Source organism: Ursus maritimus, unplaced genomic scaffold (genome assembly GCF_017311325.1).
Source record: "Ursus maritimus isolate PB19 unplaced genomic scaffold, ASM1731132v1 scaffold_25, whole genome shotgun sequence".
Classification (NCBI taxonomy): domain Eukaryota; kingdom Metazoa; phylum Chordata; class Mammalia; order Carnivora; family Ursidae; genus Ursus; species Ursus maritimus.
In genome coordinates, this window is record NW_024425008.1 from 38,358,149 (window position 1) to 38,380,009 (window position 21,861).

The following is a 21,861-nucleotide window of genomic DNA, read 5'->3' on the forward strand; positions in this document are numbered from 1 at the left end:
GAGAACCGAAGCCAGACGCCCCCTCACTGTCTGCTGCTGTTTTGATTCATAGGTGCGGCAGATGTCTCCAGGGCCATGGATCATACCTTTTCAACAGCATCAAAAGATGGGGAAGGATCGTGTTACACATCTCTGATTTCCAACATCTGCTACCCACCTCGGGAGGATTCTACATATTTCACGGGAATTCTTCAGAAGGAAAACGGCCAAGTCACCACTTCTGAGAGCCCTGAGGAGTTGAGTACCCCCGGGCCCTCCTTCCCAGATGTGACTGGGACGGAGCCTCGTGGCTTATTTAGCTCTGATTCTGGAATCGAGATGACTCCTGCAGAGTCCGTGGAGGTGAACAAGATCTTAGCAGACCCCCTGGACCAGATGAAAGCAGAAGCCTATAAATACATTGACATAACCAGGCCAGAGGAGGTGAAATGGCGGGAGCAGTGTCACCCCATGTTGGAAGAGAAAGGCTCGGACTTTAAGAATAAGGACACTGATATCTCAACAAAACCTGAAGAGGCCCGTGAACCAGAGAAACCAGTTCCTGTGGAGGGAAAAATCCTCAAGGACCATTTATTTGAAGAATCAACGTTTGTACCTTACACAGATGATCTCTCTGAAGAACAGCACAGTGCTCCTCTGATCACAGCCCCTGTCAAAATCACCCTGACTGAAATCGAACCTTCTGTTGAAACTGCGACCCAAGAGAAGACCCCCGAGAAGCAAGATATCTGTCTGAAACCAAGTCCCGACACAGTCCCCACCGTCACTGTCTCAGAGCCTGAAGATGACAGCCCGGGATCCGTCACGCCCCCGTCTTCCGGGACAGGTAAGGGAACTGGTATTCCCTGCCTTGGGAAAATGCAGGGTATAGAGATCTGAATATTAAAAGAATGTGAATCTGTATTCAAAATATTTTACTATAGGGTCCCTTTAAGTTTCAGTTTAACTGGATTTAATTAACATACAACTTTTTCAGTCTTGTGCCCATGGTACAAAGGTTGAGATCTGGGATTTCCGTGGAAGTCCTATCAGATTTGTCTTGTAAAGTGTTTCTTTCTTCATTTGAGGGAAGAGGTAAGGACGATACACTGGAGCAGGAAAATCCTCATGTGGCTCCATCATTCAGAGCAGAGAGGGAGGTGCAGTCCACTTCTAGTTAGCTTCCCACACGGACTTCTGGGTCTCCTGGACACATCACAGAGAGAGCACCATGCCTTTTCCAGACCAGCTGGGCCACCGGGGACAGGACACTGCACATTCCTCATCCCAGCTCCAAGTCTGTACAAGGAAGGGGGGCCAGGGTGCACTTCAGGGTCTTTAGGGGGGACATGGGCAGTGAGAGGAGACCTTAAAAAAGTATAATCTTCCTCTTCATCAACCTCAGCAGGGTCATTTTTGTCTTTTTACTTTGTTGAAGTTTTATTTTTTAAACTTAGAGGATCTATTTGATTAGAATTAAAAAGTTCAGAATTCACTAAGCTCTGATCTTTGTCAACTTGAATATTCTCCTACTGTGACCCAAAGCAGAGTGTTAAACCACACTCAGTATATCCTCTTAAACTCAAAGGGGTCTCCTGTATCCAGATGAAGGGCCTGAGTGGTAGCAGGAGTGTCCCCACCCTTTTGTACCACTCCACCCCGGGTGGCAAAAGTGAGGCCTTTGCATGTCTACCTCTCTTCAGTGTTCACGAGGCATCAGGATGGAGAGGACAATGAGAGGTCCTTGGATCTTCCCCTGCCTCCAGTGGCTGGCATTCTTACCCTACTCAAAAGTGATTTGCAAACCTTTGTGATTAAAAAAAAAATGATTTTCAGAAGTCAGGTGCAAGAGCTTTTACTGAAGTCTTTTTTTTTTTTTTTTAAGATTTTATTTATTTATTTGACAGAGAGAGAGAGACAGCCAGCAAGAGAGGGAACACAAGCAGGGGGAGTGGGAGAGGAAGAAGCAGATTCCCAGCGGAGCAGGGAGCCCGATGCGGGGCTTGATCCTAGAACACGGGGATCATGCCCTGAGCTAAAGGCAGAGGCTTAAAGACTGAGCCACTCAGGTACCCCCTTTTACTGAAGTCTTAAAACAGATCCAAAGCCTATTATGAGTGATTGCTCTAAATCCTGACAATGAAGTAAGTCCAGGTGTTGGAGAGAACTTAATGTGCCTCCCGTCCTGTTTCCCTAAAGATTTTAGTATCAACTCCTCCCCTTCCCAACCTGATCTCAGACTTATTCAACTATAAGGATCCAAGGGTCTTAAAGAGCCACTGCACCATATCCCTGATTTTCAAATTCATTCATTCGCTCAACAAACACGTTCTACATACATTCTTTTGGTCAGGTGCTCTACTAGGTACTGGTGAGTCTGGAACTGAAACAAACAAACAAACAAACAAAAACAGTTTCTGTCTTCCAGTGGAACAGATGACCAAGGAAATAGTCACACTCTGGTGTGATTTGTGTTCTGAGAGGGAAACATAGGTGCTGGAGAGTATAGTCCAGCCGCTCCCAGGTGAATGGAGCAAGAGGGGGTAACCAGGTGAAGGGGAGGGTGGCCTTCTAGTCTGAGGAGGTTCAAGGACATGGAGGTGTGAGGCCACAGTGAATTTCCATGAGATGTAAATTGAGATTTGGGTAGTGACAACAAATAAGGAAAGTGAGGCTCCAAGTGAATTAGATGTGACTTGTCCTGCATTATAACATGATGTAGCAACATATCTGAGTCTCGAAGCCTCCTTGTGGTCTTTGTGATAATGCATCGTAAAACCCTTCTGTTATTCAACAACCTAAAGATATTGGTGCTCTGAAGATGTAAGCTATATTGTCAGCTGTGTTTTCTCAAGCTACGGGGTTGTCTGGTGGTCAGTTTAGAAGAACTTAAGGCAGTCTTCAGGAAGAGTGAAATGCCCCAGCACATATAGGTCCATTTATATGGCACATGCCTCATGTAAAAATTACAGTTTGTAGACCTGATGAGAAAGACTTGATATGATATAGGGCTTAGGAATTATTAAGAAATTTCCCTTTTTTTCAGTAGCCATAGCCCATTAGGGTTTTGGAGCACCTTCAAGATAAGACAAAGACAAATCTGGCTGACGTGATCTTGGAGTTTCATGACCTCGGGTTGTGCACTTGACAGCATTGGATTAGGGCAATGGTTTTTTTTTCTGCAGTTGGTCCAAATAACATGCTAAGTAAAGTTTATTCAAGAAAGAGAAAGTCCCCAGACCCAGTACATAGTTCTCTCCCATGTTTAGCTCCTCTCTCCACACACATCTCACATCGTAACACCTGAGTCAAATGACAACAGATAAGAATAAAATTAACAGGAAAGATGGGAGGAATTAGCTTGTCACTGAGGCCTTTCTCCTTGTTCTTTCTATCCAAAGAGGTTACCCTAGCTCCCTCCCCATCTTGTGAGCCCCTGGCACTCTGGGCATGTGACACTCTGATGATAATAATCATCATCATCATCATCATCATCTAATTCTAGTAATTCTAATTATGTGAATTATGAATCAGGAGAAATTCTCATTTAGAACAATTTTAGCCGCAGACCCTGAAGCCTAAGCAAGGAGTCTAATGTATTGCCTTCAATTCCAATAGATTATTCCATTTTGTGATTTTCTCTAAAGTAGTGAACTATTTTCATCATGTTAATTAATATACTCTGAGGTACAGAGGCAAAAATTCTTACAGCTTGCATATTGGAAGTTTCTTCTCAGCGAAGATCAGTCATGAATACAAGTGAAGCACTAGGAACACATGCTCAGTGTCCTGACACGTGCCAGACCATTGGCCTCCTGGCACCACGTTGTTTCTGACACAGCGCCTAGGACTATGTTATGGTGGTCATGGATGTTCTTCGAGGTGGAAACCTCAGAGAGGTCATAATTAAACCACTCCAGCTTCCCTTAGTAAGAAATAAGCAGTAAGAAGTAAATCAATTTCATCACATCTGAAATTTCACAGTCTGATTCCTATAAGGAGTGATAGAGTGTTGGGTGTGAAGGGGTCAAGGATGGCCTCTCTGAGGAGGTGACAGGTGATCTGAGACCTGAATGAGGAGAAGGAGCTCACAATTCAAAGGAAGGGATAAAAAGGGGACCCCCCAGGTACAGAGGAAAGCATGTGCACAGGCCCCAAGGCCGTGTTATCTGGGAACTGAAAGATGGTGCAAAGAAGTGTTAACTTTAAAAATAGTTATTTTGCCAACAAACATTGGTTTATTCAGGAATAGCAGAGCATTACAATTCAGGACATGCTGTCCATGCTAAAACCATGGGCAAGTCCAACAAAGGAGAGGAACATTGTTTTATGGATAAGACCAAGGAAGTTGGGAGGGGTTGTTTTGAATGGAAGTCCATTGGAGAAGTAATAGTTCAGGCTAATGATGGTTCCTCATTGGCTGAGTTGCAGAGGTAATCAGCTTCTCCTAGAAGGTTCATGTATATCTTTTTCTGTTGGGCCTGTAAGTGATCATTCTTCCCTGTTGATGATTCTTCTGTTGGGTTCTATAATTGGCCTTACTGTAATTGGCATTGAGTGGTATAATGCCCCCCTTTAGCCTCCTGACTCTACATTAGTGAGGCTTCCCTTTATTAATTTTTATAGGAGCAAAGGATAAATATGGCACAGAACAGAGTTGCAGTGGTAGGCAGGACCCAGGTTGCTCAGGGATTCACATACTAGGATGAAGAATGTGGATTTTGTTCCACATGCAATAGGAAACCACTGGAGGGTTTTAATCTGGGAATTGACATTCATTCATTCATCCCTTCACTTAACAAGTATGTGTTGACCATTTTCTCCATGTCAGGCGTTGTCCCATCACCACAGGGGATACAGTGCTGAAACCTAACAAGATTCCTATCTGCATGGAGCTTGCATTCTTACTGGGAAGACTTACATACAAATAAATGAATATATAATATAATATCAGGTATCTATGATGGTAATGAAGAAAAATAAAGCAAGACAGAGTGTAAGAGAGTGATTCGGGTGGTTGTGAGGAAAGGTTTTCCCTGGTGCGGGCTCTGAGCAGAGACCTGCACAGGGCAGAGGGGGAAGCAGCAAGCCATGTAGATACCCAAGGAAGAGGGGCAGTCTGGGGGACAGCCAGTGCAGAGGCCCGGAGCTGGGAATGTCCTGGGTGTTTAGGAGCAGTGGCAAGGCCAGTATGGCCAGAGTGGGGAGAAAGAAGGGAAGCATGGCAGGATCAGATGTGTGTTTTAAAATGATCCCTCTGGATGATGAGTGAAGAATGAGCCAGAAGCAAAGGGGAGACCTGAATGGCAGCATCATTCACAGCTGGACGGTGGCATCTGCGACTTGGCAAACTGGCCCATGTTCACCTTTCTTTTTATCATTCTAATTAGCAGCAGCAGCAAACACATCTCCCCAGGCAGGGCAGTTCTAACCTTCTCAGTTTTTATAATCTGTTCAAGTATTTTTGTTGACTGTTTCTAGCTTTGCTGTGTCAGTCATGACACAGAAAAACCAAAATCTTAATCAGAGGCCCATAAATTTTAAAACCGAGTATACAAAAACTTCTGTTTTGTTCTAGGCTTTTCCCCAATTCCTCTTAGCACTTTGTTAAACTTTTGGTTCCCATTAAGAACGAAGGACAACATCTATTAATTTCTATTGAGAAGCTTTTAACTCATAATAAGGATGGATTCTTTTCAGGGTGGTACGTTCACCTGCCCAAGAGGAAATACATCAGTCCCTTCCATCCCACTTCCCACAGCTGTCTGACACCATCCTTATTCTTAAGTAAATGAAGCAAGATCTTTGAGACTTTTCTGAGTGCTCTACCTCAGTGGTTTTCAACTGGAGGTAGTGTTGCCAAAATACTAGTGTTTCATGGGACATACTTACACTTAAAAAACTTCATAGTTTAGCAGAGATTCAAAGGTAACTGGATGTCCTCTATTTTTATTTGCCAAGTCTGCCAACCCTAACTACAGGTGACTATTGGAATTACCCTTGGAGGAGTGCCTGGGTGGTTCAGTTGGTTAAGCATCTGCCTTCTGCTCAGGTCATGATCCCAGGGTCCTGGAGTTGAGCCCCTCGACCAGTTCCCTGCTCAATGGGGAGCCTGGTTCTCCCTCTCCCTCTGCCTGCCATTCCCCCTGCTTCTGCGCACTCTTTCTCTCTCAAATAAATGAATAAAATCTTAAAAAAAAAAAAAAAAAGAATTACCCTTGGAGTTACAAAATACAGATGGCTAGGCCCCTTCAGACTTACTTCAATGAAGGCAGAATTTCTGAGGGTAGTTATGAGCCATACACATGATTAAGAACCACTGTTCTAAAGATTTGAGCTAGTCCTCACTCAGCCAGACCCTGCACTAAATGCTGGAGATATGACACTGAACAAAAAGATGCTGGCTGCCCTTTGCCCTCCTGGGGCTTCCAGTGTGGGGTCAGAGAAAGTGGGGAAGGGTGAAGAGACAGATGTTAATCATATCATCACGTAAACAGATACAAAGCCTCTCAGGGCTCCTACTTGTAGAACATGAGTGGACACCAGCCAGCCTCCTGGTCCACATAGCACTAGGTCAGCTTGCACACAGGGCAGGCTGCCTTGCGGGGTCAGCTGTAGCCCTCTGAGCCCCAGGTCCTGCCTCCCTGCTTCCTGGTCTCCTAGGAATGTTGTACAGGCAGGACTTTGGTCAGACCCATTGGGCATGTTTGTGATACCTAGGAATCAATGTGGCTCCCATCTCCAGGCCTTTGCACTATGGGTTCCCTTTGTTTGGCATGCTTTTTCCTCTGATTATCATCATGAGTCACTCTCTTGACTACCCAAGTGTTGAATATAGGTTACATTCTCAGTGAGGTCTATCTTGGCTACCCTATTTAAAATTACAGATTCAGGGACTCCTGGGTGGCTCAGTCAGTTAAGCATCTGCCTTCAGCTCAGGTCTTGATCCCAGGCTCCTGGGATCGAGCCCTGGGTCAGGTTCCCTGCCTGGTGGGGAGCCTGCTTCTCCCTCTCCCTCTGCCTGCTGCTCCCCCTGCTTGTGCTCTTGCTCTCTCTCTAAAATAAATAAATAAAATCTTTAAAAAAAAATTAAATTACAGATTCATCCCCACCTTCTCCCAGCTCTCCTGATCCCTTCACCCTACTCTACTTTTTTTCACAGCACTTAACATCTTACCTACTATTTACTCATTTACTATATATAATTATATATTGTGTTCTCCTCCCACTAGAATATAAGCAGAGATTTTGTTACCTGTTTCATTCACTAATATGTCCCAAATGCCTAGAAGAAAGCCTAACACTTAGTAGGTTCTCAATAAATAATAGATGAATGAATGCTGTATGGATGAAGGATAAAATCAGTTCTACTTTAGAAAGAATTAGACAAATTTGAAATGTTTTGTCCATCGGTGTTCTCCCACAATTCTAAAGCAACAGATTACCTAGTTATAGTTTGCCCCCTTCACCCCCTCAAATCAGTGACCTCAAAGCTTTGGAGAAATGACAACTATTCCTTGCTTATAAAAGGGCCAGAAACCACTGTCTGGGATATTCTGAAATAAGGCCCTGCTGTATGGCAAGGGAAAAAACAAGCTCCCAAAAACTGTTGTCATGGTGATCCCAGGTAGTCTCATCTAAGGGAGAGAACTATCAGCAAAATTGCTGGTGAAGTTTTCTGGCCATCTGGATAAACATCAGGCAGAAGGCAGGCATTCACCCAGGGGACTCTCGGTTTTGTTCTTCTCTAGAGGAGGGGAAGAGAGGAAAATGAACGATAGTGGGCTCCACTGTTAGAAGCCCAGGGGCATTGTGCATTATGGCCATCTTCACAGCCTCCTCAGTAGAACTGGCAAAATCTTTCTCTTATATTGTTCTACTTTGTTACACTTTTTTTTAAAAAAGATTTTATTTATTTATTTGATGGAGAGAGACAGCCAGCGAGAGAGGGAACATAAGCAGGGGGAGTGGGAAAGGAAGAAGCAGGCTCTTAGTGGAGGAGCCTGATGTGGGACTCGAACCCAGAACGCTGGGATCATGCCCTGAGCTGAAGGCAGACGCTTAACCACTGCGCTACCCAGGCGCCCCTACTTTGTTACACTTTTCACTAAAAAAGAGTAAAGGTATTGATTCTTATGGTAAATATTAAGCTCAGAAGTCAAATTGTATATAAGGATCCAGACTAAGCTTTCTTTGGCCTACTGAAGGAGGGGACGTGAAAAGCAATGGGTAAGGAGTAATGAATGATTTTTCAGATTTGTTGATATTGGCGGGCCAAAATAGAGAGTTCTATACATCAGATTACCTGATGAAATCTGTGAACTTGGAAAACTTCCCTGAGAGAATGATTCAGAATTAAAACCATGACTTCTAGAATCTTCGCCACATTGAAATAGGAAAACCAACCGAGGGACTGTTGCTGAGAAATTGCTTTGTCATTTTTTAAAGTAGCTAGATGAAGATAGATAGGTATGTAAAACACTGATTAATTGGGCCATAATAGTAATTAGCCCTTTCCTTCAGGTGGCCTGCCTTTTCAGCATAGCCCTGGAAACAGACTATTTTTGTGCTAATGAGATACGTGTTTCTCAAGCAACGAGAAAACATCTCCCCTAATGGAATTTTGTTTTATTTCTTCTCTGTGTGTCCATCTGTCTGTCCGTGTGTGTGCCTCTCTGGGTCTTTTTCGCTTTGTGGGACGACAGAACCATCTGCTGCAGAATCCCAGGGGAAGTGCAGCATCTCCGAGGATGAGCTGATCACTGCCATTAAAGAAGCAAAGGGGTTATCCTATGAAACAACGGAGAGCCCGCGGCCGGCGGGCCACGTGGCCAACAGGCCCGAGGCCAAGGCTAGGTCTGGGCTGCCGACCATCCCCAGCCCCCTGGACCACGAGGCCAGCAGCGCGGAGTCAGGGGACTCGGAGATCGAGCTGGTGTCCGAGGACCCACTGGCCGCCGAGGACGCGCTGCCCTCGGGCTACGTGACGTTCGGCCACGTGGGCGGCCCGCCGCCGTCGCCCGCCTCGCCGTCCATCCAGTACAGCATCCTGAGGGAGGAGCGCGAGGCCGAGCTGGACAGCGAGCTCATCATCGAGTCGTGCGACGCGTCCTCCGCCTCGGAGGAGAGCCCCAAGCGGGAGCAGGACTCGCCCCCGATGAAGCCGGGCGCCCTGGACGCCATCCGGGAGGAGCCGGGCACCCGGGCCGAGGAGGGCGCAGCCAACCGCCGGGCCCTGGCCGACCCGGGCCCCTTCCTCACCTTCCCCGCCGCCGCCCCCAACGCCGGCCCCGAGCTGTCCTCTGGGGACAGAGCACCGGCGCCGCCCGAAGGGCCCATCGCCCAGCAGAAACCTGCGGAAGCAGCGAGTTCCAGCCAAAGCCCAGCGGCCACGCAGGGCCCGGAGCCGCGAGGTCCGGGAGTCGCGCCCCCTCCGCTGTTCCTCAGTAAGCAACAAGGTAAAGTGACAGCTTTCCTCATGGAAGGAACTTGTCTGCCTAGTAGAGTTCTTTCCCTGGGCGCTCTCGAGTGTTGCGCAGAGGGGCGGTTCGGGCCCAGCCCTGTTGCCCTGTGCTGGCTGGTCCAACACTTGACCAGAGAACAACCAGGGGAGGATGGGGAGGAGATGATGGGGACAGTCAGATTCGCAGCTGGGACTTCGGCGGCAGAGCCTCGTGCTCCAAGCGGCAGTGCTGCGCTGGCAGAGTCCCTGTGTCCCCAATAATAAGCACTTCTGTGTACACGCAGAGATCTCCTGGATGGAGTGAATGCGGCCTTCCTTTCCTCCTGGGTTGGATTTCCTCACCTGGGAAGGGATGGTTGCTCATTTCCCTCTTCCCACCCCTCAGCGATGGGGCGTGGCTCCATCCCTGTAGGGGCTGGAACCCACCTTTAGTCAGCACATCCATTTCACCAGCCAAGCTGGTACTTACCTGGGTGTCGGGGATCTCAGCACCTTCTTCTCTTACCCAAGGAACAAGGGTGAAAAAAGGTCCAAATTTTTTTGTGTCCTGGCCAGTCAGGAAAGACAGGGACCAAAGTTAATTCCAGAATTTTTCTTGTTCTTCGGCAAGACCTAAGTTAATTTTTAAAGTCTTGTATAATTTAAGAATTTTAAATTGGCCATTATATTTTTCCTACAAAAAGTCTTGAGTTGAAGTCTTCAAATGCACGAGAAATGGAAGGTGTTATTTTATCTTACAGACATTTTATGTGAAGAATGGGTAGCATTCTTCTTTCCAAATCATCTCCCAAGCCTGACTGCAACTGTATTATGGAGCGGAGTCAGTGAATAAATTAGGCCCCGTGCAGTCTTGTCACAGGCTACATTGAGAGAAGGAAGGGAATGTCTCTCCAGCTCCTGGGTGGAGAACATCCAGGTAGAACTTTAAAACAAACCCCCAAGGCACAACTTTATTCAAAGTCCCCTCCCACCCATCTCCTCTGCTTGCTGCTTCTTTCAAAGTATTTTGCCTTTGGGGGATAAATGATTTCACCCTCCTTCTTTTGTTTATGCTAATAACTTCAGTGATATTGCTAGCAATTAAAGTGTTTCACATAAAAATAGAATGCAGATCTTTCCCATTGTAGATTAGAAGCTAGCTTCTAAATTCTTTAACACATGGAACAGGGGAACCAAGAGGGATGTGATAAAAAGATAATCCTGCTGCTTGGTTGCTTGGTGGCTTAGACACGTGACATGTAGCATCCTGTAGACTTGACCCTTGATTTCCCAAATAACTCTTCCCTGAGAGTTCAAAGTGTATTTAGTGCGTGCAATAGTGGGGCTATTTGATGACAGATTTAACAGTGGGAATGTGTGTTTGTTAGGTGAAGGTTAAAACCAATTTTGGATTCTTTTGCTTCTACTCTGACTGTGATGGGGAAGGACCCTGTAACTTTCAGGGAGCCGCGGGAAATGGCGTAAACATGAACATCTTCCATCCCTTTTGGTCCTGAAGCAGTGGAGTGTGTGTCTTGCTGAGCACAAGTTCATATCACTGTACTTGAACGGACACGTGTTTCCATTTTATCCCCTAAATAATGTCCCTGAAAGAGTCACCATGTGTGCAGTGCTGTTCAAATATGTTTATTCTCGGAAGCAAATACATCGGAAGGCTAATAAGGAGGAAACAGAATTGTGCAGGCCCATTTCTCTCCACAGTAAATCTGAGAGACAGGTGCGACAGCTGGGACTGACAGAGTGACCAGACGTCTGGTGAAGGGCTAAGGCGAAGGAAAACCGCAGCTGTGAACGCAAAGGCTTCAGAGCATCTTTTCCGGCCAATTCTGGTCCATTCTAATCTCTGTGTGAGTTGTCCCATATGGCTTGGACCCTCTGCTGCCAAGTTTAGACATGAGAGAGGAGAGAGTGGCAGTCTTTTCAAACAATTCAGGCATGCCAGGGTGAATAACCTCTGCTCTCTGCACTGAGGGGTCCTTTGAATTCCAGTCTCCCGCCGGAACTGACTGCTCAGCTGCATTATCTATAAAGAGAGTCTGAAAGACTGTTCTGGGGCAGCCAAGCACCAGAGGTCTTGGGAGGATGACTCAGTGCTGCCAGCATGGTATTTTGAGCTCCGAGGTTCCTCCTGGTCTCACCTGCTCTGTCTCAGCAGGTGAGAGGATCAGTGCTGCCCAGCCTCCCCCAGGCTGTTCTTAATCACTGTCAGTGGACGGTAGGATTGTGCTCAGGTCAAGCAGGGCTGTCAGCAGTGAAGTCAGGTCGGCTTCTGTGGTCGCCTGCTCTTGCCCACTGAAGCCTCTGGCAGTATAAATGCATTCAAGTTCAGGTTTTCACAGTATGCTTATCTCCCTGGGTTTGGAGCCATGTGGCTGAGGCTGAGTTGCGGAAAGGTCCAGAAATATTTAGAATAAGGAGTGGCAAATATCTGATGGCATCATAGTATGGACTGTCAAGGAGCTTCAGGGTATCCTGGTGCATATGGCCTCATCAAGTCTATTTTTGGAGCTTTTTCGCCTTTCAGAGGCCTCTGGTGCTATTGCATTGGAGACAAAATGCAGTATGTCATGTTCCAGTTGCCCTCCTCCTCTGCGCGCTCCTGAACTCTCGCTACCCTGTCATTCTGTTCCTGCACACCTTCCGGGAAGGCCTGTGAGGAGCATCAGACTCTGAGAGTGTAGAGAAGTTCTCCTTGCCGCAAGGTTAACCCTGACTGTCAGGGACATCCGAGTGAAAAGCCAAGCAAGAGATTCTCAATAAAGCACTGACACCAGTGTGACCCATCAGGATGGCTGTGTGGAATTCACCAAACCTGTTTAATTGCAGAATTTTTTTTATTGGTGTGTTCCTCGGGGTTCCTCCTCTAGGGAACACTTTTTGGGAAATAGTGGCCTCTTCATACTCACATCCACTCCCTACATTCTGATTTCTTTACCTTGCAACTCAAAAGTATGGTTATGTGGGTCATATGTGGGAGCCTGTTAGAAATCTCACTCCATCCCAGACCTATGAAGTCAGAATCTGCATTCTAACAAGATCCCCTCGTCATTCACATGCCTGGCGAAGCCTGAGGAGCAGTGTTTTAGACTATGGCAGTCAGCTTTCACATTCCTACCTGTAACCATCCTGATAACCATCACCAGTGACACATTTTGCCCCTAAAATGCCCTCTTTTGAGTCTCATCTTTCTTATCCTGTCTGGTAATTTAAGATCATAGTGCTGGCCGGTCCTTAAAACATTAGGGAGAAAGTAGTGTACATTCATAATAATAAATATAAACTGAACAAAATGGTGCCAAATAAAACTTACAGTTCCCCTGCTCCCCCTCCTGATCTAATTCTTGGAGATACTCGCAGGCTTTTGTTTTGGTTTTGTTGTTCTGGTGCCTTTCAGAAATTTTCTTCAAGTATTCAGGCATATATAAGTTGCGACTGCACAAGTGATATTGTACTGGACAGACTGTTTTGTAACTTGCTCCCTGTGACAGTAAAATCAGGGACAGTACCCACTCACACGAACACTGTTCTCTCCTTAGAACTTTTTCCTCCCTTATCTCCCAGGTGTTTCCCCTTCCTGCTCCACCCCTTACTCTCTGACCTCTTTGCCTATCTTTTTTGCTACCTTTCTTCCCAGTTCCTCTGTCTTGCCTCTGAGTTCTGTCCCTGTCTTTCTTTGTCCCTCATTTCCTTGCTGTCACCCACACAGGTTTTCAGCCACTGCCTTATGGGTAGCACATCCCAGATCTCTGGCTTTGGAGAATTCGTCTCCTGAGCTCCAAGCCTATTTCCCCACTGTTGTTTGGACATACTGCAGACCGTCCAAATGCAATTCGTTGATGTTATTTGTCAAAATCTGCTCCTTTCCTTCCTCCGTGCCCTTCCTGAGCTAATGTCGGAATATCATTTGGGCTTCGCTTTGGCTTGAACATTCAAATCAGGTCTGGATCTAAATAAAAATTCACTAGTTTGAGACATGGTTAAAAGTACAACACAAATGTAAACACTCAGTGGAAGTCTTGTGGCAGTGTTTGGTTATAAAATTATCATCCAAATGATCCAGAATGTTCTTTTTTTTTTTTTAAGATTTTATTTATTTGAGAAAGAACACAAGCAAGGTGGGGGCAGGCAGAGGGAGAGGGAGAAGCAGACTCCCCACTGAGCAGAGAACCCCATGCTGGGCACCATCCTGGGACCCCAGGATCATGACCTGAGCTGAGACGCTTAGCTGACTGAGCCAGCAAGGTGCCCCCAAAATGTTCTTAACATTAGAAAGAGTATTAAAATAAAAAGACAAAATGAGAAAATTCTCCTTGCAGCACTCTTAAGAATGCATCCAGTGACACCACTTTGAGAAATGTTGGTTTAAGCCAGTGGTCCCGCAAGTATTGCCTGAGCACCAGGTTCCTCAGAACCTCCCTGAGTACTGATGAAAAATGCAGGTTCCCACTCTTCTCCTGCACCAGGCCTGCAGAGTCAGAATGCATCAGGGCCCAAACCTGTACTTTTAATAAGCATGCTGAAGAGAATTTGGGTTGTAAGCAGATGAGCTGGGCAGCCTAGACGTGTAGTAAAAAACCACCTTGGTGAGCATGCCCGAGGCACATGTTGGTTTTTAATTAGGGAGACTGAGAGGGCACTCAGCTGTTTCCATCCCTTCCTGTGCCCTGGGAAGCAGCCCTCTGTAGCTTCCCTTTGTGGACACCAGCTGCAGTAGCCTGAGCTTGCAGGGCTCAGCCCCTCGTGGCAGGAAAATCTCATCTCCTCCGTGGGGGAGTGATTTGCTGGGAGGCTACCAGATGGAGGTCTTCTAAATAGACCTAACATTTATGATGTTTATCATTGCTTCTCATTATTATGCCAGATATTGCTCCTGTCCTAAAATATTTGAAGGAACCAAAATAAGTGTGACCCATTTACTTTTCTTCCTATAATTCTAAAAACAAGTCGTCAACTTCTAGTCCCATATTTATTTGCTTTCACAAGACTGAATTCATAAATCAGGCTGTAAAGATTCTTGGAAAGTCTCCTTCACAGTGCAGATTTCAGAATCAGCCTAAGGACTTAGGCCCCTTCCATTGTAGCTGCTACCCCTTCTTCCCCCTGAGCCAGCTTTCAACAAGATGGACCAGTAACTGCTGGATAAAGCTTGGTTTCTATGAGGACATATGCAATGTGCTACTTAGATGGAGACACTGAGCCTTCCATCTTAGACTATTCAAAACAATTAAGCTGCTTTTGTGAGACTTTGCCCATTGATAGAAGGTTCTGTCCTGGCCTAGGCACCCCGAATGAGCTGCCGGTAAGCAGCTCACCTCTCTGGCTTCTCCTTCTGAAGTAGTCACAAGGTTGGCATTGTCCCAGATTGCATATTGATCTATGTTTTTTCACTGGTGACTTTAAAACACTGGGGAGATTTTCTTCCCAGACTTGTATAGAGTTGCTCCAGATCTTGGTGGCCCCAGAGCTTCTTGTTTCGAGGGACAGATATTCTTGATATTTCCACAGGGTGTGTATATAGATCTGAAGTGGTTATTATACCTCTGTAATACTTCATTGTCATTTTTTGGGACATGGTAAATCCCAACTCCCTAGTAAATTTTGCCTGGGCACAGAATGGGGCATAGATTAGCTCCTAAGATGGATTCAAGTCAACCTTGAACTTGCCTATAGAGAGAGAGTTCACAGATGGTAAACATTATGGTGCCTCTGAGAAATAATGACCCTAATAGATGGTGATCCTGATTCACTATCCAGCCCCTTACCCCTCACATAAATCATCCTTTCTTGCTGATGTAATCATGCAGCTTGGAGGATATAATTCACGTACTTGTAATTCTCAGAGCCAAGACTGACTCCAGAGGATTCTCCATCCCTTTTAAATGCTACCCTGACCTTCCACTGCAGTCTTGGTGGGATACTCACAGTTATAGTCTCTGTACTTCTGGATTCTATCTTTGCAATCCCACAAAATAATACAGAATGAAATAAATTTTAACTAATGTTATGCCAGCCTTGCAAAAGCAAGACCTTACTGATTCATTCATCCTTCTTTTGATTCAACCAATAAGCTATACTACATGCCTGATGCTATCAGCATAATGGTGACCAAGGCAGCCATGAATCCACCCCTCGTGAGGCTTACATTGGTGAAGATGGGGAGGTTTCCATTAAAAAGGAAATCAATAGAGTGATGTGTGAGAGAATGAGAGAGTACCTGGTGGTAGGGACACTTAGGTAGGAAGGTCAGGGAAGGAGGAAACTGCATGGCCAACTATGGCAAGAGATGATTAAAGAAAATTCCAAACAATAGAAAATACAAAGACCAGAGGGAGGAAAGTTCTGGGGTCATTCTAGAAATCGAAAAATTAAAAAAAAAAAAAAAGGGCTGCATAGCTGGAGTATGGTAGGGAAAGTTGACAATGGCAAGAAATGGGATCGGAAGGTTGGCAGTGCCATTTCTTACCCAGCCCAGGGTGCAGAGTTTGGTCTTTATCCAGCCATTGCAAGAAGCCACCAAAAGAGTTTTAAACTAGGAAGTAACATGACCTGCTCTCCATTTTTTAAAGGTCATATTGGCTGCTGTCGAGGAAAGGGGTTGGAGGAGGATGAGTGTGGAAGTGGGAAAACTGATGAGGAAGCTATGGCAGTAGTGCGGGCATGGGATGATGGTGACTCGGACAGAGTGGTAGCCATGCACATGGAGAGGAATGGATGGATTTGTGGTAGAATTTGCAGAATGACATCACAGGACTTACTGAGGCATTGGATGGGTGGTTGGGGGCGATTTTATTCCCAACATCTCTCAAGTTATGTTTTAGTTTTTGGTCACCATAATGATTACAAGTAGATGCAAAAACATTTACAATCAGAAAAAATAACCCCAAACTTAGTGCAGGAGTCATTGAACCCATTTTTTGTGTCTGCTGTTAGAAAACCATCCACTTGAGTGATGACATCACTGAAATACTCTCTCACAGTTTGACCTGTGTATCTAGTATATTTCCATGGCCAAGCTACTGGGGGTCTAATGGTCATCAGTGTGTTTAGATGACCGTGATGTATGGGTGGCTGAGACTGGAGCTGGAATGACGGTCAAATATGGTACTTGTGGAGGTTAAATAAGGCATGTAGTATGGTGGGCAGGGATTGTGGACAAGCAAGTCGATCATCTAAATAGAATTACGTACAAGTTTGGCTAGGGCCAGGAACTTATAAAAGCTTCAGAAAGCCTAAAGTACAGTCCCAAATATGGAAAAATTATACTAACAGGCGAAGACAAGATAGCAGCCTGCCAGAGAGCAGATGTTAAAATGAGAGAAAAGGGTGGCTTTAAGGCAAACACTCAAACTGGGGTCTGAAGTAGAGACAAGCACACCACTGGGTCTGGTTACTTCATCTCAAGGCTACAGCTGACCATGGTCTTTATCTGTGATTGCTCAGGACTTTCTGAGTCAACACTATTTCTGTCATGCTCCTTTTGGGTTTGAAATGACCTAGGCTGAGGCAGTAGTCCTCTTCTGCCAGGTGAAGTGTTAATCCAGGAATTTTCTCTCTCCTTGTGGAGATTTGGGTCAATTGGTAGGGAGAGAGGATTAGGTGCTGGGTGGAACAGTTTGAAGTTTTTCTTGACAGCGTTCCTCAAAGTGTTGTTGTTGGACCATTTATATCAGAAGCTGTTTGTTAGAATACAAATTCCTAGACTCGCCTCACAATTTCCTAGGGAGGGACTGAGGAAACTGCTTCATTAAGTAGGTCCAACAGATTCCTAGGCACAACAGAATTTGAGAATTATTGTTTGAGGAGCTGTGTTGAGGCTGAATTTTCAGAACACTCAGAGTAATCTTCAGCAATTTTTTCCTGTAGTGCCCCAACTTCTTCCAGGCCTGAACCAGAATCCTGAAAGTTGGCTTTTCTTTCCTTTCCTTCACTTTCCATTCCATTCCATTCCATTCCATTCCATTCCATTCCATTCCATTCCATTGGCTTTTCTGTTTGGGCTTAGATATTAGTTAAAATGGTTCATGTGAGAGGTTTAGAATGAAATTTATACTGTTAACTCTGAGACTTCCACCTCCTCATGGGAGACATAGAGCGGAGATTGTGGGAGTCTTGCCAGGCCACTCTGGAGGATGCTCCTAACATCTCCCCACCTCACAAAGCCTCCAGAACAAAGACCCCAGAAGGACATGGTGGGAACACAGATAGCTAAGCACGCACATTCCCAGTAGTTTAGGGCTTCCTGAGTCAGAAGAATCCTCCAGATGGCCTTTGTTTATAGCTTGGAAAAATCTCAGAAGAAAGGGCCTGAGGGTGGGGTTGAGCCCCAGGCACAGGTTGTACCAGGCACAAGAGAGGAGTTACAAGCTTGATCTTACACACGGTAAAAGATTTCACGCCACTGATAAATAATTCAGTTGAAAGCTGCAGATTATGGTAAATACAGCATTCTGGCTTACATCTTCCCTTCTGGCAGTTACCTCATTTTCTTACAACTCTTGGCTGAGCACTGAAATCATGGGGGATTTTTCTACACACAAATCACTTGCAAAAGCAGATGATGTGTCCCCAAACTAATTCTTTTACTTCCAAACTCACTTTTTTTTTTTTGCCTCCCCCTAATAGCTCAAGGAGATTTGATTCTACATCTAAAAGTGCAGAGGAAATCAAGTAAAGCCGAAGAGTGGTTTTCTTATTGATTATCTCAACTCAATGTTAATGTCTGTTGCCATCCAGTGGTTGTGATGAAAATATCCAACCTTTACTTTTTAACCTCATCTCAAACCACCAGATTTGACATTTACAGATCTCTTGGGTTATGATGTAAGAAAATATGTCTTTGAACGATTTTACAGTGTCCACCGAATGGCTAAATGTCCGGACCATTTATGTGGTGATTGATCAGTTAAGTCGTCATCCATATTTTCCTTGGAACAAGCACGTGGACAGAGATTCAAAAAATATTCCCCAATGGGTAACTTAGTTTTTACCAGAATTAATTTTAAGCTATATAACATTTGGCCTGTACCAAACCATGAAATATAATCCATGTAGAATTTGCGAACCATAGTTTCCTACTAATTGGGGTTTTCGGATCGGTGCCCTTTATTTTATTTTATTTTATTTTATTATTTTATTTTATTTTATCTTATCTTATCTTCAGAATGAGCCATCTTAGGGTAAGACTAGTCCACAGTTTTAGGGAGTAGTTTCCTGAGTCCAAGACTCCATTCTCAGCAGTATGTGTTCTGAAACACAAACATATTAGAATCTGGTTTAAACCCAAATGCCCTTTCTAAACTTACGCTGGACATGTACCAGGGGAATGCCATCCTAGTGTGGAGATCAGTTCATTGTTGCCTGGTACAGAATTAGAGCAAGAAGAGTGGATGGCTTCACTGGAAATTTCCATCTCACTCTCACAACCTGTGAACTGTCCTCTAAGGACTGGGATCCTCAACTTGAATCAGAGCAGAACCCCTGAGCCATGCCTGAGGTCCTTCCCTCTCTAGCGGCCGCTTGTGTAGAGTCCCCTTCTCTGGATTCTATATGATGTTGATTGTATGTCCTTCTCTTCACTGGGACAAGGACTCAGGGGCCAGCTGGGTTTGGGTCGTAGTTCCACCACTTACTACTAGCCGTGTAATTTTGGGCAAGTTAACCTGTCTGCACTTCAATTTTTTCATCTGTTCAAAGGGGAGAATAGTACCTGCATATGGGGTTCTTATGAGGATTAATTGAGATCATTTAGGTTAAGTAATTACTCTCTCATTTTATTACTATTTAAATATTTATGTTAATAATAATTATACAACGAGAAGGGACTTTGGAACAATCTAGTCCAGTTACCGATTTAATGCAAGAATTCTTTCTGCAACATCTTTCATAAAATTTCAATTAGTAAGTTTATGGGTTTTCCACATATGTCATAGTTTGATTGACTGCTTTCCCGTGATTTATAGGAAGTTGACTTGATCTCACTAATAAGCTCCTTCCCAAGCATATCATGGGACAGGTTGCTTCTGGGAAGGCTTCCTAAAGCCAGCTGGCCCAATTTATCTTCTTCCGTTGAGTATTGGTTTTTTATCCAAAATATATATGCTTAGGCTCCACCCTAAATATCCCAGAGTATAATCTTTGGGTGTAATGTCCCTACATCAGAATTTTTTAGAATCCCCTGGGGTAATCTAAAATGTCTGTGCAAGGTTTGCAGCCACTGAGTTACCCCCAACTGTGGTATACAGTTCCCTAAATCTTTCATCCCATTTGTTGTTTCTCCCCAGGCTCTGGCATTTTGTAGTTTTGTGACTCTGTTAGCCCATGCTGGAGTAACAAACCCCCAAATCTCAATGGCTTGATTCAACAAATATTTATTTCTGGCTCATACAAAATCTGATGCTAGTTGGTGGGGGCTCTTTTTTGTCCAGTTGCAAAGGCATCCAAGCTCCTTCTCGCCTATGCCACTGAACATCGACATATGGTTTCCCAGGTTGTCTTGCCAGGAGAAGAGAAAGCTGGAGGGGCTCACTAGTTCTTCAGAGCCGCCTCCTAGAAATGACACATGCCATTTTGCTTATGGCCCATTGGCCAGAATTAGTAACATGACTCCGCTGGCGCATGGGGCACACTAGAAATTCGGTGAGGATTAAGTCCTTATCACAGACCTCTTGCACAATTCTGTCTTGTTTTAGAATTTCATAGCACTTATCATGACCCACTCTATTATATGTGCATTTGTTTATTTGTGTGTTGCTTGTCCTACCACGTAGATTCAAACGTCTTTAACATCCCACATCTTGATTTGCTGCTGTGTCTCCAGGGCCTACAGTGGGGCCTGGTAAGTCGTAGGGACACAATGAACATTTGATGAATAAGTGACTAGTGACTCCAGACACGTAGGTGAAGACACTGAAGTGTATTATGGGATTCTGTTGTATGTCAGAGTGCTTTATAGCTGTGCTCTTTCCCAAGAGTTCATTTAAATGTTACTGAGTCCAGTGAAAGTTTAAAGAATAATAGGCCAATTAAGAAGAGAATATTGTGTGTGGATCCCCTACTGTTATTCATGAAGAGCATTTACCTCTTGGCTGTACACCCCTGGAGTGATCATCCCAGCAAAGGGCCAATGGAGTCAGCAGAGAAAGATGCTTTTCTGAGGTTCAGCTGACATAGCCAATAATGGATTTGAGTTGACAAAGCAGAAGATGACATCACTGTAGGCCTGTGTTCAGCCTTTCTTTGCTGAGCCTATGGAATTTGTACAAGTCCAGTCTATTGAAACTTTATAACCCCTATAAAATGGAAAAACTTTCTGCAGTGAATGCGTCTTGTTATTTTGAACACAGTAGAACCCAATTTAAAACAAGGCTTGTTATTAAGGTTGATATGGAGACAGGCAGTATTACGTAGTGATGAAGGCATGAGCTCTGGAATAGACAGATACGGGTTTGAACCCCAGTCCACCAGTTGCTGGCCTAAAATGTCCGTAAGCCTCATCTGTAAAATAATAATTCCTATTCCTCAGCATTGTAATGAGATTTAAATTGAATTCGTTAAATAATGTTTTAAGGGGCTTAGGTTAATAGAAGACCTGGCACAGTGTAAATGGCAGCAGTTATTATCAGGTATGGTTGGATCGTGTTTTCTGTACTACATCAGGCATACACCCAGATTATAGTCAGTAGTGGCAGTTGCCAAGGCTACGAGAAAATGTGAGGCAGCAGGGGTGGGCTCTCCTCAGTGGATCAGCCCCCTGGCCTTGGAGGCTGGCAGAATGGCAGGTATGTGTGGCACCGCGGCAGCAGCCCAGCCACGCACCTGAGTTCCATCAGCAGCCCATCTTCCTTCTGTGCACTGAGCGTTACTGCTCCCCGGGATGGGGAGGATCCGGGTGGGCTGCTTCATTACCATCAACGCTCACCTGTCACAGCCCATCTCAGGGACATTATTGCCCCTCACCAACATTTAGCTCAAGCCCCCAACGCTGGTCTCAGGCAAGCAGGATGGTTTTCTCCCAACACAGAAGAATGACCAGCAGCTTTAGCAGACCCATTAAGGCTACTTGCCTGTAAAAGGGACTGAATTCACGGCAAGCTTAGAATTGCACATTCTTCTTTCCCATTTCCCAAAGTGTCACTCAACACACAAAGAAGTTTCAGTCCTATGATTTATTTTTATGGAAAGCTACCTTCTGAACAATCAGATTCTTCAGGAATATTTGAAATAATGTTTGGGGAAAAGGTTTAGCTACATTCTCCCAATGATACACGTGGAATAACCTCTTTAAAATGGATAAACATGTCCTTGAGGATTTGTTTCTTACATCAAATGTGTCAGATGACTGCCATTTCTCTCAAAAAGCTCTTCCACTTTTGTTATATGCGTTCAGTAATCCCAAGTGGGAAGTCAGCTTTCGTGTGCTT

General features: G+C 44.9%; 1 protein-coding gene across 1 annotated transcript in view; it reads left to right on the plus strand.

Annotated features, from left to right (window-relative positions):
- Window positions 1–21,861, plus strand: part of RTN1 (reticulon 1) — a 207,627-nt gene that overhangs the window by 113,579 nt on the left and 72,187 nt on the right. Inside the window, exons 2-3 of the mRNA XM_040641823.1 lie at window positions 53–826; window positions 8,685–9,437. Of these exons, the coding sequence (XP_040497757.1) occupies window positions 53–826; window positions 8,685–9,437 (1,527 nt within the window). The remainder of the gene's footprint in view (window positions 1–52; window positions 827–8,684; window positions 9,438–21,861) is intronic.